Source organism: Balaenoptera acutorostrata, chromosome 20, assembly GCF_949987535.1.
Source record: "Balaenoptera acutorostrata chromosome 20, mBalAcu1.1, whole genome shotgun sequence".
Taxonomy (NCBI): Eukaryota; Metazoa; Chordata; class Mammalia; order Artiodactyla; family Balaenopteridae; genus Balaenoptera; species Balaenoptera acutorostrata.
This window is the reverse complement of record NC_080083.1, coordinates 48,991,645-49,008,086: the sequence shown is the minus strand read 5'-3', so window position 1 is coordinate 49,008,086 and position 16,442 is coordinate 48,991,645. Positions and strand designations below refer to the sequence as shown.

Below are 16,442 nucleotides of genomic sequence, written 5' to 3'. Positions count from 1 at the left end.
AATTCTATGGTAGGTGAATTATATCTCAATAAAGCTATTATTACAAAAATATAAACATAAATAAAATAAAATCTCAACAGATTTTTTCATTTGTGGTTCACAAATCCTGACAAGGCAGGGTTTAGAGGGCAAAGAAAAGAAAAATAGTTGAGACATTTGAAATTAATAAGATGTAAATTAGTCAATTCTTGGTCACTGACATTAGCAGACTACAGAAAGACATGAATGATTTAAAATAGTAACAATTATGGGAGTTCCCTGGTGGCCTAGTGGTTAGGATTCCAGGCTTTCACTGCCATGGCCCAGGTTCAATCCCTGGTCGGGGAACTGAGATCCTGCAAGCCGTGCAGCGTGGCCAAAAAACAAAAACAAAAAACAACAAAAAACAAAGTGATGAAAAATAAATGCTCAAATAAATTAGTCTCACTGACTCAAAAAATAATGACAATTACTTATATTTGGCTTTAAAATCAGTATCTGTATAAACATTTGAATAAAGGAATGCCCAACATTCTGGGCAGTCACTCCCTTGGCAAAAGAGTTTGAAAACGGATTTTGGGACATCTGAAATTCTTAATGGAAATATTAATGGAAAGAGAAACAAGTAGTACTAAATCATCCAGAAAAGTCTTTACTAACTAAAGAACACCTTCTTTAATGCTGATTGGCTAGCTGACTTTAGCCTCACTTTCTTATATAGTCATTGATGCTTGAGCTGAAATTTTTAAAACTTCTATGGATTTGACATTTGTATTTGGGAGGGTTCTCATATCCTGTATTTAAAATGTGTTACTTTACATACTTTAAAATACTTACATCTGTGTTATTTATTAACTATAGAGTTAGTGGTTTATTTTTCAAATTTGCTGTATTTCTAAAATTTATCCAAAAAGCAAAAATCAGATGGTGTTATTTTTGTTAACTATTTGGCAGTGCATATATCCAGTTGTGGTTGTACATTTTATATGAAGAGGACCACAGAGTTTTTGCCAACAAATCTCATCTCCTACAGATTTAAGCCCCAAAGTAGAGGAAATTCTTAACTTTTCAACCAATAAAATAAAACTACAAAGTAAGGGGGCTTCCCTGGTGGCGCAGTGGTTAAGAATCTGCCTGCCAATGCAGGGGACATGGGTTCAAGCCCTGGTCCGGGAAGATCCCACATGCCGCGGAGCAACTAAGCCCGTGTGCCACAACTACTGAGCCTGTGCTCTGGAGCCCGCAAGCCACAACTACTGAGCCCATGTGCCACAACTACTGAAGCCTGCGTGCCTAGAGCACACGCTCTGCAACAAGAGAAGCCACTGCAATGAGAAGAGCGTGCACCTCAACAAAGAGTAGCCCCTGCTCACCGAAATTAGAGAAAGACCACACAGCTACTAAGACCCAACGCAGCCAAAATTAAATAAATATAAATAAATAAATTTTTAAAAAAAGACAAGAAAAACTACAAAGTAAGGACCTGACTCTCAAAGAACCATGAGGTTGCCCAGCTTTCCTGTCTTGCCCCCCAACTCAGTTCCCTCAAGGTGCAGGCTCCTTACTGGGCACAAACACAGTGCCTTTCAGACTAATGCAAAGCACCAGCCTAAGCAGACTGCAGCCTCTAGCACGTTCCTTGGAGCTGGGAAAGCAGCCAAGTAACTGACATTCAAAAGAATTCCTTCCTGGGTGATGTTCAAAGTATGAATAAACAAAATGGCTGTCGGGAGGGGTCAGGAGGACTAAGAGTTAAAGAAATCATTAGAGTAGGTGCTAACGTTTGGAACCAGCTACAATCAGAAGTTAAACTCTGAGAGAAGAATCCAGCATTTATGCCTATCAATAGAGGATCTACCCACCAGTTTTCCACACCTCCCCAGCCCTACTGAACCCTCTGCTACTAAGGCTGTGCTGGAAGGAAAAAGATAACCTACAAAATGTAAAGGAGACAATATAAGCCCTGAACCTAATCCCGTACCTGATTCCACCATGGAGTATTAGAGCTACCAGCATTGAATGAGCAGAGGGAATGGACATAGCTACATAACCTCCCATGTAGTAAAAAAGAGAAATCGCAGAATTACTGGAATTAAGAAAAGAGGCTCCAGACGATGAAAACCTGCAGATGACATTAAAGGAACAAACTAGGAAATCCTCAGTTAAACAGAGAGAAAAAAGGTAGGCAGCTGGGCCTCCCTTGCCCGCACACCATCCACCTTTCGTACCTCATTGTTCATGTAATGTAGATCGAGAGGCTGCCCAAACACTGTCGTCACCTTGTGCTCCACATCTTCATATCTCACAGGCCGGCTGAATGCTATAATTCTGAAAAGGAACAGAAATCATGGTTAACTGTATATTTTAAATGCAGGGTTTAGAAGCTATGGCTCCTGAGTGTTATCTTCCTTTTCTTTTCAACATAGAATTCTCTTTATTTTTCATGCAGCTTGCCTTTCTCTGTATTTTTTTCTTCTCTTACATCTACCTTTATCTTTTCACCCTTCTTCTGAGCATCTCTCAGGTTTGTCAATAGTACCTATGAGCAGTACTCAATCTCAACCATTGTTCTTCCACTTCAGCTCAGCTCTTTTGGTCATTGACAGTGCAGTATCATAGGAGGATACCTGGATTTAAAAACTATGCTTCAAATATTCCTGTTAGGAAGAAAACCTGGGGATTGGAGCAGCAGTCCTGAAAACATGGTCTTAACTCCTAAACGACTCAACTCCAGGACTTGAAAGGTCTCTTCCATTGTTCATTTTTGAGATGCCACAGTAATCTCAATGCTGATTATCCTCAGAACTGACATTTCCTGCCATAGTCACAGGAATTCCCCTTGAGTTGGTTATATGCCTGATCAGTTTTCTTAACCAGTGACACATGTGTGCATGTAAGTAGTGTTGATATTGATGCTTTTCTAGAGAGACTCTCCAGGTCAGTTCAAAGAACAATTTCTATAAATAGATGGTAGAGTAAGAACATGCTCAAAGAGGTCTTAAAATGATTTGTCATTAAATGTCACAGCAAAATTTACAAGTGGGGATAGATGAAACAAGGTTGGCAAAATGTTGATAATGTTGAAGCTGGGTGACAGGTCCTTGGGGGTTGAGTATCATATTCTATTTTTGTGTGTGCTTCAAATTTTTTTAATAAAAAGCTTTAATTAATGCATTAGGTTTAACTATATGATACTGGACGTAGTCAACCACTTTCGCATATAAAAGTGGCAATTTTATATGGGACCAACCCAACACTCTAAAACTTAAATAATTAAAACAAAAATAAGCAAAGAGGGACTTCCCTGGTGGCGCAGTGGATAAGACTCCACACTCCCAATGCAGGGGGCCCGGGTTCCATCCCTTGTCAGGGAACTAGATCTCACATGCCTTCCGCAACTAAGAGTTCACATGCCACAACTAAGGAGTCCACGTGCTGCAACTAAGGAGCCCAGGAGCCACAACTAAGAAGCCCGCCTGCCGCAACTAAGACCCCACGCAACCAAATATTAAAAAAAAAAGCAAAGAGATAAACAGAAGAGAATATCAGAAACCCATATATATTATATATATATACATACATATATATAAAGAAAATATAGGATTGAAAAAAAATATTAGAGTAGGGAAGGTCTTCCTAAGCATTACATAAAATAGAGAAGACGAAAAGGAAGAAGACAAGTTTGACAACAAAAATTTAAACTTTGATGGGAAAATAAACCATCAACAAAGTTAAAAAGAAATACCAAACTTGGAGAAAATACTTGCAAAAATCAATAAGAAAAAGACAATCCAATAGAAACACAAGCAAAGGATATGATGAATGGCTAATAAACACATGAAAAGATGCTTAATGTGATAGGGGAAAATGTATATTAAAACCACCTTAATCTGTTAGCATGTCTAGACTTAGATGAAATCTGACTAGTGTGTGGCAGACTAGCAGCACTCAGCCATCAGCCTCTATAGTTCTTGCCCTCCTCCATACTGACAGGAAGAAGTGTGTGGTTCTTCCATATACTCCCTGCTCCCCCAGAGTGGGAAGTGGTATAACCAGAGGAAGAAGCAATAAGCCACAGGAAAGAGGGATCTAAGCCATTTTTTAAAAAATTTATTTTATTGAAGTATAGTTGATTTTACAATGTTGTATTAATTTCTCCTGTATAGCAAAGTGATTTAGTTATACATATACATGCATTCTTTTTCATATTCTTTTCCATTATGGTTTATCATAGGATATTGGATATAGTTCCCTGTGCTATATGGTAGGATCTTGTTTATCCATTCTATATACAATAGTTTGCATCTGCTAATCCCAAACTCCCAATCCATCCCTCCCCCACCCCCCTCCCCGCTGGCAACCACAAGTCTGTTCTCTATGTCTGCGAGTCTGTTTCTGTTTCATAGACAAGTTCATTTGTGTCATATTTTAGATTCCACATATAAGTGATATCATATGGTATTTGTCTTTCTCTTTTTTAAAAATAAATTTATTTATTTATTTATTTTTGGCTGTGTTGGTTCTTCATTGCTGCGTGCGGGTTTCCTCTAGTTGCGGTGATCAGGGGCTACTCTTCCTTGCGGTGCACAGGCTTCTCATTACGGTGGCTTCTCTTGTTGCAGAGCACGGGCTCCAGGAGCGCGGGCTTCAGTAGTTGTGGCACGTGGGCTCAGCAGTTGTGGCTCGCGGGCTCTAGAGTGCAGGCTCAGTAGTTGTGGTGCATGGGCTTAGTTGCTCCACAGCATGTGGGATCTTCCCAGACCAGGGCTCAAACCCATGTCCCCTGCACTGGCAGGCGGATTCTTAACCACTGTGCCACCAGGGAAGTCCTGTCTTTCTCTTTCTGACTTACTTCACTTAGTATGATAATCTTTAGTTCCATCCATGTTGCTGCAAATGGCGTTATTTCGTTCTTTTTTATGGCTGAGTAGTATTCCATTGTATATACGTATCACATCTTCTTTTTTTTTTTTAATTAATTAATTTATTTATTTATGGCTGTGTTGGGTCTTCGTTTCTGTGCGAGAGCTTTCTCTAGTTGTGGCAAGCAGGGGCCACTCTTCATCGCGGTGCGTGGGCCTCTCACTATTGCGGCCTCTCTCGTTGCGGAGCACAGGCTCCAGATGCGCAGGCTCCGTAATTGTGGCTCACGGGCCCAGTTGCTCCGCGGCATGTGGGATCTTCCCAGACCAGGGCTTGAACCCGTGTCCCCTGCATTGGCAGGCAGATTCTCAACCACTGCGCCACCAGAGAAGCCCCATATCACATCTTCTTTATCCATTCATCTGTCGATGGACATTTAGGTTGTTTCCATGTCTTGGCTATTGTAAATAGTGCTGCTATGAACATAGGAGTGCATGTATCTTTTGAATTATAGTTTTGTCTGGATATATGCCCAGGAGTGTGATTGCTGGATCATATGGCAACTTTACTTTTACTTTTTTGAGGAATCTCCATACTGTTTTCCATAGTGGCTGCACCAATTTACATTCCCATCGACAGTGTAGGAGGGTTGCCTTTTCTCCACACCCTTTCCAGCATTAGTTATTTGTAGACTTTGTAATGATGGCCAGTGTGAGGTGATACCTCATTGTAGTTTTGATTTGCACTTCTCTAACAGTTAGCGATGTTGAGCATCTTTTCATGTGCCTGTTGGCAACCTGTATGTCTTCTATGGAGAAATGTCTATCTAGGTCTTCTGCCCATTTTTCGATTGGGCTGTTTGTTTCTTTGTTATTGAGTTGTATGAGCTGTTTGTATATTTTGGAAATTAAGCCCTTGTCAGTTGCATCAGTTTGCAAATATTTTCTCCCAGTCCATAGGATGTCTTTTCGTTTTGTTTATGGTTTCCTTTGCTGTGCAAAAGCTTGTAAGTTTGATTAGGTCTCATTTGTTTATTTTTGCTTTTATTTCTCTTGCCTTGGCAGACTGACCTAAGAAAACAGTATGATTTATGTCAGAGAATGTTTTGCTTATGTTCTCTTCTAGGAGTTTTATGGTGTCATGTCTTATATTTAAGTCTTCAAGCCATTCTGAGTTTATTTTTGTTTATGGTGTAAGGGTGTGTTCTAACTTCACTGATTTACACGTGGCTGTCCAGCTTTCCCAACACCACTTGCTGAAGAGACTGTCTTTTCTCCATTGTATATTCTTGCCTCCTTTGTCAAAGATTAATTGATGGCAGGTAATGTGGGTTTATTGCTGGGCTCTCTATTGTGTGTTCCATTGATTCAAATGTCTGTTTTTGTGCCAATACCACACTGTTTTGATTACTGTAGCTTTGTAGTACTGCCTGAAGTCTGGGAGGGGTATGCCTCTTGCTTTGTTCTTTTTCCTCAGGATTGCTTTGGCAATTCTTAGCCTTTTATGATTCCACATAAATTTTAGGATTACTTGTTCTAGTTCTGTGAAAAATGTCATGGGTAATTTGATAGGTAAGCCATTGGATTTTAATGAAATCTGGCTGGCTGAAATCAGTAGGCACCATAAAAGCTGTTATCATCTAGAACTGCGCTGTTCAATATGGTAGCCACTAGTCACATGTGGCTATTTAAATTCAAATTAAGTTTTAGAATTGGCTCTTTCAGTCCCACTAGCCACATTGCAAGTGCTCACTAGATACATGTGGCAAGTGCCTAGTATACTGGAGAACACAGCTATAAGTCGGCCCTCCATATCCACAGGTCCATATCTGCGGATCAAAAATATCTGAAAAAAATTCCAGAAAGTTCCAAAAAGCAAAACTTGAATTTGCCGCATGCTGGCAACTATTTACATGGCATTTACATTGTATTAGGTATTATAAGTAATCTAGAGATGATTTAAAGTATACACGAAGATGTACATAGGTTATATGCAAAGACTGCACCATTTTATATAAGAGACTTGACCATCCAAGGAGTTTGGTATCCACAGGGGGTCCTGGAACCAATTTCCTCGGCTACCAAGGGATTACTGTAGAACCTTTCCATTACAGCAGAAAGTTCTACTGAACAACATTGATAGGATATTACTATAAACCATAATCTATCCTTCACACAAAGCCTAACATCTCAGGAAGATAATTTCTCTATAACTTTTCCTTCATCCATCACTACCTTTCATTTTTGGAAATTATACTGCTGAATGTATTAGTTTATATCCACCAAGAAATCCATCCATATTGTAATCCTTATATTTTTTTCCCTCAAATCAACTGTCCCAAGCAATAATTAGGTGCGATCTAGATATGGGTTATCTAGATACGAGTGTTTTCTGGATTCTTTTGAGAGAATACCTTTCTATTAATTCAAAAGGGGCCAGCCTTTCTTTCTTTTTTTCTTTTCTTAAATTTATTTATTTTTTTGGCTGCATTGGGTCTTTGTTGCTGCGCGTGGGCTTTCTGTAGCTGTGGCAAGCAGGGGCTACTCTTCCTTGTGGTGCACAGGCTTCTCATTGCGGTGGCTTCTCTTGCTGTGGAGCATGGGCTCCAGACCTACGGGCTTCAGTAGTTGCAGCACGCAGGCTCAGCAGTTGTGGCTTGCAGGCTCAGCAGCTGTGGCTCACAGGCTCTAGAGCGCAGGCTCAGTAGTTGTGGCACACAGGCTTAGTTGCTCTGCAGCATGTGGGATCTTCCTGGACCAGGGATCGAACCCATGTCCCGTGCCTTGGCAGGCAGATTCTTAACCACTGCACCACCAGGGAAGTCCCCAGGGCCAGCCTTTCTGAATAAAATACCAGGAGATCACTCAGATGTCTCTAGCACAGTTAGAAAAACATTAGGCTCCGAGATAAATTTTCCTGCATTTGGTCTGGTGATGAGCCATTCAAAACCCCCAAAAGCAGCCCAGAAGTCTGGTCAAGATCAGAAACCAGCACTCCCAGGTTTGGTAAGATCTAAGCTGCTGCTACCCCCTTGAATAACAGACATTTTTAGGCCAGTACTTCAAAGAGGGGTCTAACACCCAGGACAACCATCCTCACCAGTGTTCAGACACGAAGGGAAGGAGATCCTAATCTACAGTCCTCTTCTGCCCTCCTGAGGCTAAGAGGCAGGAAGGGTAGAAGTCTGATGCCCACCCTCCCAAAGCAAAGGGAAAATCAGCCCACCAGAATGGATACCTGGCAATGATGAATGGGAAAAGTCACTACTTCTTTCCTCTTTTCTGTAAATTCTTATTCTAAAAGGGCCTACAACATTTAGGTAGATACTGTCCATATTCCCTGTAAAAAGTAAAGAAAGCCCACAATAACAGTTTCTACAAAATCCTAAGACATGAAATACACGAAACCAGAGCTGTCTGGCACAGAGCAACTTGAACTTAGCTTCCCCGCACCGACTTTATAAAGTCCTCAATTCCACACACAGTACACAAACAGTGAAACGCCATGGCTCCCGAAAACAGCTCCATAAAAAGAGAATGCAGTTTTCAAAACCTTGATACCAACACTGCCGCTCAGGGCTTCAAAAGCCTGACCACCTTAAATATTTGTGGTTTCGATCTGGCAGCATCTCTGAAACTAAACACATACACTTTCTCAGTGTAAGTCCGCTCACTGTTAACTGCATACCACTTAGGGAACAGGAATTCAGGAGAGCGTAACTGTGTAATTAGGCTCCAACACAACTGAGCTTTTGATTTCATATCTTCATACTTCTGAAAACTCTCTGCTGCTCCAAGTTTGGCAATCCCTCCAATACCCAGTCAGGTCATAAGTGTGAAAAGGAGCAACAATGAAGTGACAATTTAAGTTCCATGCTACTGGCAGGTAATAGGACAAACAGCTGGGGACAGAGCTCAGAAGACCTTCTTCCCTCCAGCCCTGGAACAGCCCTAGAATTCACATGGCGGCAGCAGAACCCTGGCTCTGCAGACCACTCTTTGTACAATGTTTCCATCCGGCAACCTCTGACAACCTTGCAGGCTTCCGAATGTATTTTTTTAAGGGAGAACAGCAGCCAAAGATCTCCTCTGGAGCTAGTTTCAAAGTGGGCTGAAAGATGCCAGCAGTAGAGAACTACCAGTACAAGAGCATTTGAAGGCACTAAGGTCTGCTGGTGGGACTCCTAAAGTAGGTCGATCTTATCCTGATGGGTATGCTCTTTGCCCCTCCAAATGCTCAAAGCAAAGGAAAAAGGGCGGGGCAGTTATCAATGGGAGAGAAAGGCAAAGAGGGGGAAAACAGATATTGAAAAGCATGCTTGTGCGCATGCTTGTGCCACATACATGCACACACAGGGTCTCAAATATCCCCTGACCAGAGTTCTGTATGCTTTCTTAAAGGTTTTCCTTAAAATAACTTGAGAAATTCAGTGGAGTCATTTTTCTCCACTGAGAACTTCTACCTTGACTTCCTACAAAAAACTAAATACTGACAATGGAGAAAAGGATACAAGGGTTTTGTAACATTACTTTCACTTCCCTAACAAGGTAAAATACAGAATGCAGACTGAAAACTCCCTCTTTCTATGTCCTCAAATGAACTGAAATCTTTCACAACTGAGGTACTTGATGCAGCTTCCCATGACCTAGAGACATTTTAAACTTTTTCTTTTTCCGCTGAGTTGGGTCTTCATTGCTGAGCACAGGCTTCCTCTCGTTGTAGCGAGCAGGGGCTACTCTTCGTGGTGGTGCGCGGGCTTCTCGTTGCGGTGGCTTCTCTCGTTGCAGAGCACGGGCTGTAGGTGCGCAGGCGTCAGTAGTTGCAGCTCGCAGGCTCTAGAGCACGCGGGCTTCAGTAGTTGCGGTGCACGGGCTCAGTAGTTGCAGCTCGCAGGCTCTAGAGCGCAGGCTCAGCAGTTGTGGCGCAAGGGCTTAGTCGCTCTGTGGCATGTGGGATCTTCCCGGACCAGGGCTCGAACCCGTATCCGCTGCACTGGCAGGCGGATTCTTAACCACTGCGCCACCAGGGAAGTGCCAAGACATTTAGAAGAAAACCTTCCAATTCACCAACCTGGCCCCTGACGTGGACAGAACCAGGGACACTCTACAGGGATGGGAATGGCACCACGTAACGGAGAGCCCTCACCTCCCTCTGATGCCCATGGCTGCCACAGTCTCAGTGTGTCTGGAAGCCATGACTCAGCAGAGCTGGGGTCCTGACTTCCTCCCCTAGCACAATGGTGGATCTCACAGTAGCAAGATAAGAGCAGAAGAGTAAAACATCAGCAGCTGAAATGGCTTCCAATTTTGAGACCAGAAACAAGGTTCAATCAGTAGGCCAAACCAAGGGTGAAACTTTCCCCTTTATGCCCTACCAACCCCGTTCCCCAGCCAGTGACCCCACAGGAATCACTCCAGGGCAACGGCTTCCACAAGCTGAACGCTTTCTAAGAAATGCAGCACACATGAACACAGCCACTCATCAGAAGGCAGACTTACCGCCTCTCCCCGTTGTGCTCGAACTTGATTCTGACGTCACTCTGCCAAAGAAATGATAGACAGGTTAGCGGGTTCTCTGGCGTGTGTCACTCCTGCCCTTCCCAGGTAAGCCTCAGGCAGTCCTTTAGCAACCTTAGGCAGACATCCCTGATGGCTCCTGTTAGAGCTTCTCTACCCCGACAGGCATTCCTTTCAATGAGTTCTAACCTCAGCGGCAACAAAGCTCTTGGGACAAGATCCTTTGGTGGCTGCCCCAGCTCAGGTGCTCTGCTCTGACATATCATTTCTAAGTTCAAACACTCTCTATTTCCACAACTGGCTCTGGAGTTTCTCCCACTATACCACCACCTCCCGGCCAGGACACCGTTCCTTCTGGGCTGATGTAACTAGACGGAAAAAGAAGTCTTAATACTGATACTTCCTAGCTCTACGACCACAACCAAATTACTTATCCTCTGTAAGTCTTAGTTTTTCCATCTGCAGAGTAGGGCTAAACATACCTAATTCACAGAGTTGCTATGAGAACTAAACGAGAAAATGTAAGTAAAATACCTAATACATAGTAGACATGCAATAAATGGTTGCTGCTGCTACTAATGATTTCCACGATCCTTTCAAGGCTGCCCTCAGTGGGAGTAAAGTGGCACTCTGGACAAATACCTTATAATTGTCCCCAGCTCTAACCTAAATGACCATCATGTGTACCCTATAAGCTCCAGGAGGACAGGGATCATGTCTCTCTTGTTTCTGTAGCTCCAGTGACAGCAAAGGTAATAGTATATATCTGTGCTTATAATATTTATTAAACGGATTAATTGATTGAAGAATAGAGTTGGGTGTAAGTGTCAGAAATTAAGACGAGGCAGGAGTGTTAGAATGTTAAGGAACGAACCAGGGAGGACGAGAGATACTGTAAAGGGCAAGCAAACAACCTGAGGGAGTTAAAAATGACAGGAAAAGGGAAGAGATATAGAAGAAAAGAACAGGTACATGGGAAAAAGAAAACTAAGTCGGGAAACCAATTAAGTAATAGAGGGGGAGGTAAGAAAGTTCATGGTCAGTGAATGAAAATTATACTGAGATTGACAAATTAAAAAACTGTGGCTTGGAAGAAAGAAGAGGGCTTCAGAGTATCTGAAGATGAAGAACATAGAGCAGACAGAAAAGATGACAGAAAAGGGAGAAAGTTGAAAGGTAGGGTGGGTGCACACAGGACTTCCTTTTCCCAAGAGATTGGGACGCTAGAATTCCCTTCCAGTCAAATGAACTAGACTGGTGTTTCTAATTTACACTCTAAAAATTATTGAGGACCCCAAAAAGCTTTTGTTTATATAGATTATATCTACAGATATTTGCCACGTTAGAAATTAAAACTGAAAAAATTTAAATTTTATTCATTTAAAAATAATTAAAAACCGTTATGTGTTAACATAAATACATTTTAATTAAAAAAACTTTAAAAAAGTGAAGTGAGAGAATTCCAGTCTCTTTAATGCATGGCTTAATAGGAGACAGCTGGATTCTCATATCAGTTTTTGCTTTCAAACTGCTGTGATAATACGTATTGTGTAGCCTCTGGAAAACTCTACTGTACATTCTTAAGAGTATGAGGGTATAAAGGGCAAGGAACATCTTAATACGATTATGAAAATAGTTTTGACCTGATGGACCCTCAAAAGGTTCTTGAGAACTTCCTAGGGGTCCTAGAACACACCTTGAGAGTCAATGAATTAAAATATAAGAATACAGCCTCTAACTCACTATTTTAAAGACAGGGAAATGGAGGCTCAAAGAGCTTCATGACCCTGAAAAGCTCACATACTAAACAGTGGACAGCAAAGCTCCCCTGAGGAGCAGGCCTGGGATGTGACAACTTTTCAAACTACAGCCCTGACACAGCCCTTTCATCCTTTGATGTAACATATGGGCCACTGGATCCCATTACTAATAATATGACAATAGTTAACATTTACTGAGGATTTACTATATACTAAGTCTTGTTCTAAGCATGTTACATATATCAATTAAACTAACCCTCACAACAGGTACTATTATTGTGTCTATTTTACAGGAGAACCTAATTTACAATGAAGTTAAACAAGTTCTCTCAAGATTATAATGCTTTAAAAGAAGCCCAGATATGCTACAACTTAAGTGTCACACAGGCAAGGGAGATTTATTTTACTCACAGATGCAGGGCTTCAATGGGAGCACTGAAAGAAGGAAACTATCAAAGGATCTTTTGAGACCTTACTTTTCAGAACTCATGGAGGAGATGGAGTAATAATGGAGCCAGCATCGGGAGACCAGGGGAGCAATCATGCAGGAAGCTATGGGGCCTGGGGAACCAGTAGGGGAGGCTCTGGCTGAGGCTGTGCGTAGGTGGAGATGGAGGAGGTGGCATGGGAAGGCAGTGTGCCCCCTCTGGTGTGCATTCCAGGTGAGAGAGACTGTGTGTGTATGTGAGCACATGCGCGCGTGAATATGAGCGCACAAGCAGAAAGATGAGGCACTGCTGCAGAGGAAGTTATCACGGGGCTTCAAGGTTTGCATGAGTGACAGCAGTGTTTTCACTGTCTTCTTTTTCTCCTTCCCCTGAACTACTAAGCAGTTCCCGTGGCAAGGCCCTCCGAAGCACAGTGCCTGCAACACGCTGCCGCATCTGACATGCTGTCTCCAGCTTCCCATGCTGTCCGGTTCCACAACTAGCTCTGGAGTACCCCAAGTGCTCACCGCAGTTTGCAGTCCTGTCTGTCCCTACAGCTGGGTTACCACTCCTTTCACCTCCTCCTGCTCACAGCCCAGCACACCTTGGTGTAGCACTCATTATTATTATATTTTATTAATCGATTCTATTTTTAGAACAGCTTCAGAGTTACAGAAAAATTGAGCAGATAGAGCAGAGAGTGTCCATATACCCTTCTCCCCCCTCCACCCCCCAGTTTCTCCTATCGGTAACATTAGTATGGTACATTTCTTTTTGTTACAACTAATTAACCAATATTGATGTGTTAAATAAAGCCCATAGTTTATTCAGATTTCCCTTTTTTCCTGTTGATTAAAAAAATTTATTCCTCTGTTGATTTTTATCTAATTTTTTATAGTAATAAAAAACACATAACATAAAAACACATAACATAAAAACACATAACAATAGCTCTCATTCTAAACTGGGGCATTATATTTAGATGCACCTATGAAGGAATCCCCTCTGTCCCTTTGTGGGACTGAAGGAATTAAATTTATTTCATCGTGGGCCACAATCCGAATACTATTCTACTTGAATTTAGTGAGAAAGGGAATTAAACGTTTGCCTCAAACCACAAATCGCTCCTCCTCAAGACTAGCCTAGCCTGTGATTAGTAAGCAGTGAAGACAAAGACGCCCAGCCTCCTGAATCCCTTGTCTGATGTGACCGCAGCCTTGCCAGAGCAGGACGCAGGCCCATGACCGGCTTCCAGGTACCGCATGGTGTGCCCAAATCTGCCAGGTTCCTAAATCTGAGTGACCCCTGTCAGGCTGACTAGAATAGCCATAGACAAGAAAGTTCAGATAAAGCTAACTAGATTCAATTCCTTCCTGCCCACCATCCTCCTTGCCCCTCCGAGGCATTTCGCACTGGTAGCTGCGTCCTCTGTCATGAGGTTCTCTCCTCTTGCCTCTGTGACTCTATCCCAAGCCAGGGAACCTGCCACCACTCTAACCACTTCTGCTTCTTCGCTGGTTCCTCTTCCTCATGCCGTCTCACACCCCTCCCCCAACATGTAACTGTGCCTCAATGTTTGGACTTTTGGCCTCTGGATTTCTCTCCCTCTTCTCACATCTTCTCCTCGGCAGGAATTAAAAAATCAGGCAACCTCTAAATAGAAGATTCCCAAATCTCTACGTCCAGCCCCAATTTCTCAAGCGAAACCTCATCTGTCTGCCACGGATACAAGGCAGACAAGTCATTGTTAGGAATGCAGCACTAGAGTCAAACTGTCTGGCTTCAAATCCTGGCTCTATAACCTCCTTGTTGTAACCTTGAACTAACCTCTCTGCAACTCGGTTTCCTCATCTGAAAAGTGAAAATAGTGACAGTATCTATCTCATCGAGTTATCAAAATAATTAAATGAAATAATTGGATAAAGATATGAGAAAAGTTCCTGACATATAATAAGTGCTCAAAAAATGGTAATACAGGTCCTTTATCCTTTAGCCAAAACCCTTGGGGCTAAAAGTGTCTCAGAAAGCACTTTTGGATTTAGAGAGGTAGTGGTACGTGTTCTGTATGGTAAGCGATGCCCCTCCAGGGGGAAGGTGTCTGGGCAGCACTCCACGGCAGAGCAGAACGCTCACAGGCATTCCGTGCACCCCTCCACGCTGCTTAGCCTCTCCTGAAGTTAGTTTGGGGTTCTGTAACTACTTCTGACCAGCAGCTGGCAACAAAGTTGAGTTCTACACTCTCTTCCCTGGTGTGCCAGGTCAGTGCAGCCACTGTCAGTCAGGGTCCTTCAGTGACTGTGGGGAACGCTGTCCTCCCCTTCCCTGTGCTGGCCATATCTGTACAGTCACTAAGATTTAGGGTTTACCTGTTAAGAGCAAAAGCTAGTTTTTGTATTGAAAAGTATGAATATTCACAATTAGTCAAATAAATAAAGACTCTAAATAGCCCTGTGTCCATTCAGGCCAAGTTTTGATTCCAAATGAATTTGCTGCAAATTTAAAAATAAATAAATAAAATTTAAAAAACACCTTTTAGTTTACAGTACTCTCTGGATTTTAGAGTTGCAGATAAGGGATTGTGTACCTGCAAAAGCAATATACACACATACCTGCATGAGTATGTGCACTGTATTTCACTGTATTTCAGAGTATTTCACTGTAATCACAAACTCAACCTAGCCATGTGTGTCTGCATCAACTACCCTCCCGAACTAGTCCCCCTTCTCAGTGTTGCCATTTCTAATACTGACTACAGGCTCAAACCTCTGAGTTCTGCTTGATTCTTTCTTTCTTTTCCCTTTCTCACAGCCAGACAGCAAGTTCCAATTCTCCCCTCCAGGGACTCCAGTATGAGACTCTGCGTCCCATTCTCTCAGTTGTCACTCTTGGAGCCCCTTTCCCCTCCTGAATTCCTGAAGCAGCCTCTGTACTTCTCAGCTCCCCCCTTTCAGCACATTCTACATTCCTCCACAGTTTCAGTCATCTTAACCACCACTTTCACCACATCCCTTCTTTGTTCAAAAAGTAATCAGTGATACCCATGACCTATGGAATAAAGTCTAAGTTCTTTACTATCATTCAAAGCCCTCTGGAATTTAAGCTCACTCAGTTTACCTAATCATCTCACACTGTTTGTTCTCAAAGGGAACCCTTTCTCCAGCCAGATCAATGCCCACCCTATTTCCTGAAAGATGCCACATTCCTTCCTTCCCCGAGGCCTTTAATAATTCAGCTTCCCAACCTGGAGTGCCATACTTCCTCCTTTCCACCTAACTAAACTCTTATACATCCTTCACTGCCTGGTTCCAGTGCCACCTCTTCCAGAAATGACTCCGTAACTCCTTCGGCCCAAGTTCATCTTTCACTTTCCCGGCCTCCTGTGGCTCTCAGTATCTGTACCATATATTTAGGCATAGTCACATCCTAGCTTAGTTTCTTTTTTTTTTTTTTTTTTTACATATTTCTCATTTCTCATAAGACTGCATGATTCCTAGGGTACAGGGAATATAACTTATATTTCTTCATCTAAGAAGGTTGAGTATAGGCCCATGTTGAACTGAATGGAGAGGTGCCACAGCTGCTGAGAAAAAAGTTCTAGTACAAAAATTCAGATCTAGGCAGGTTCAAGTCCCCTGCCCACCAGAGCTAATTTGGTGAAAGGAAGAGTGAGAGCCATGCCCAGGAGAAGGACAGTGCAGGCCTCCAGGCTGAGCTACAGATTTGGGAACTCAGGGGGCAACAGGAGTAACCAACGATACCAAACTTAAGTAGACATGACCTTCTCAAAGTTTGAACTCAACAACTGAACATGTAACCCAAGAAGACTCCCAAGAATTCAAAAAAAACCTTTATTAAACAAAGGTTTGTGAACCTTTGACCTGGCAAAGGCCCCAGCT

General features: G+C 42.5%; 1 protein-coding gene across 3 annotated transcripts in view; it reads right to left on the bottom strand.

Moving 5' to 3' along the window:
* Positions 1–16,442, bottom strand: part of MAP3K3 (mitogen-activated protein kinase kinase kinase 3) — a 60,725-nt gene that overhangs the window by 31,066 nt on the left and 13,217 nt on the right. For all 3 annotated transcript variants that reach the window (XM_057536207.1, XM_057536205.1, XM_057536206.1), the window contains 2 exons: positions 10,341–10,381; positions 2,208–2,307 (listed from right to left, as the gene is read on the bottom strand). In XM_057536207.1, coding sequence (XP_057392190.1) covers positions 2,208–2,307; positions 10,341–10,381 — 141 coding nt within the window. The remainder of the gene's footprint in view (positions 1–2,207; positions 2,308–10,340; positions 10,382–16,442) is intronic.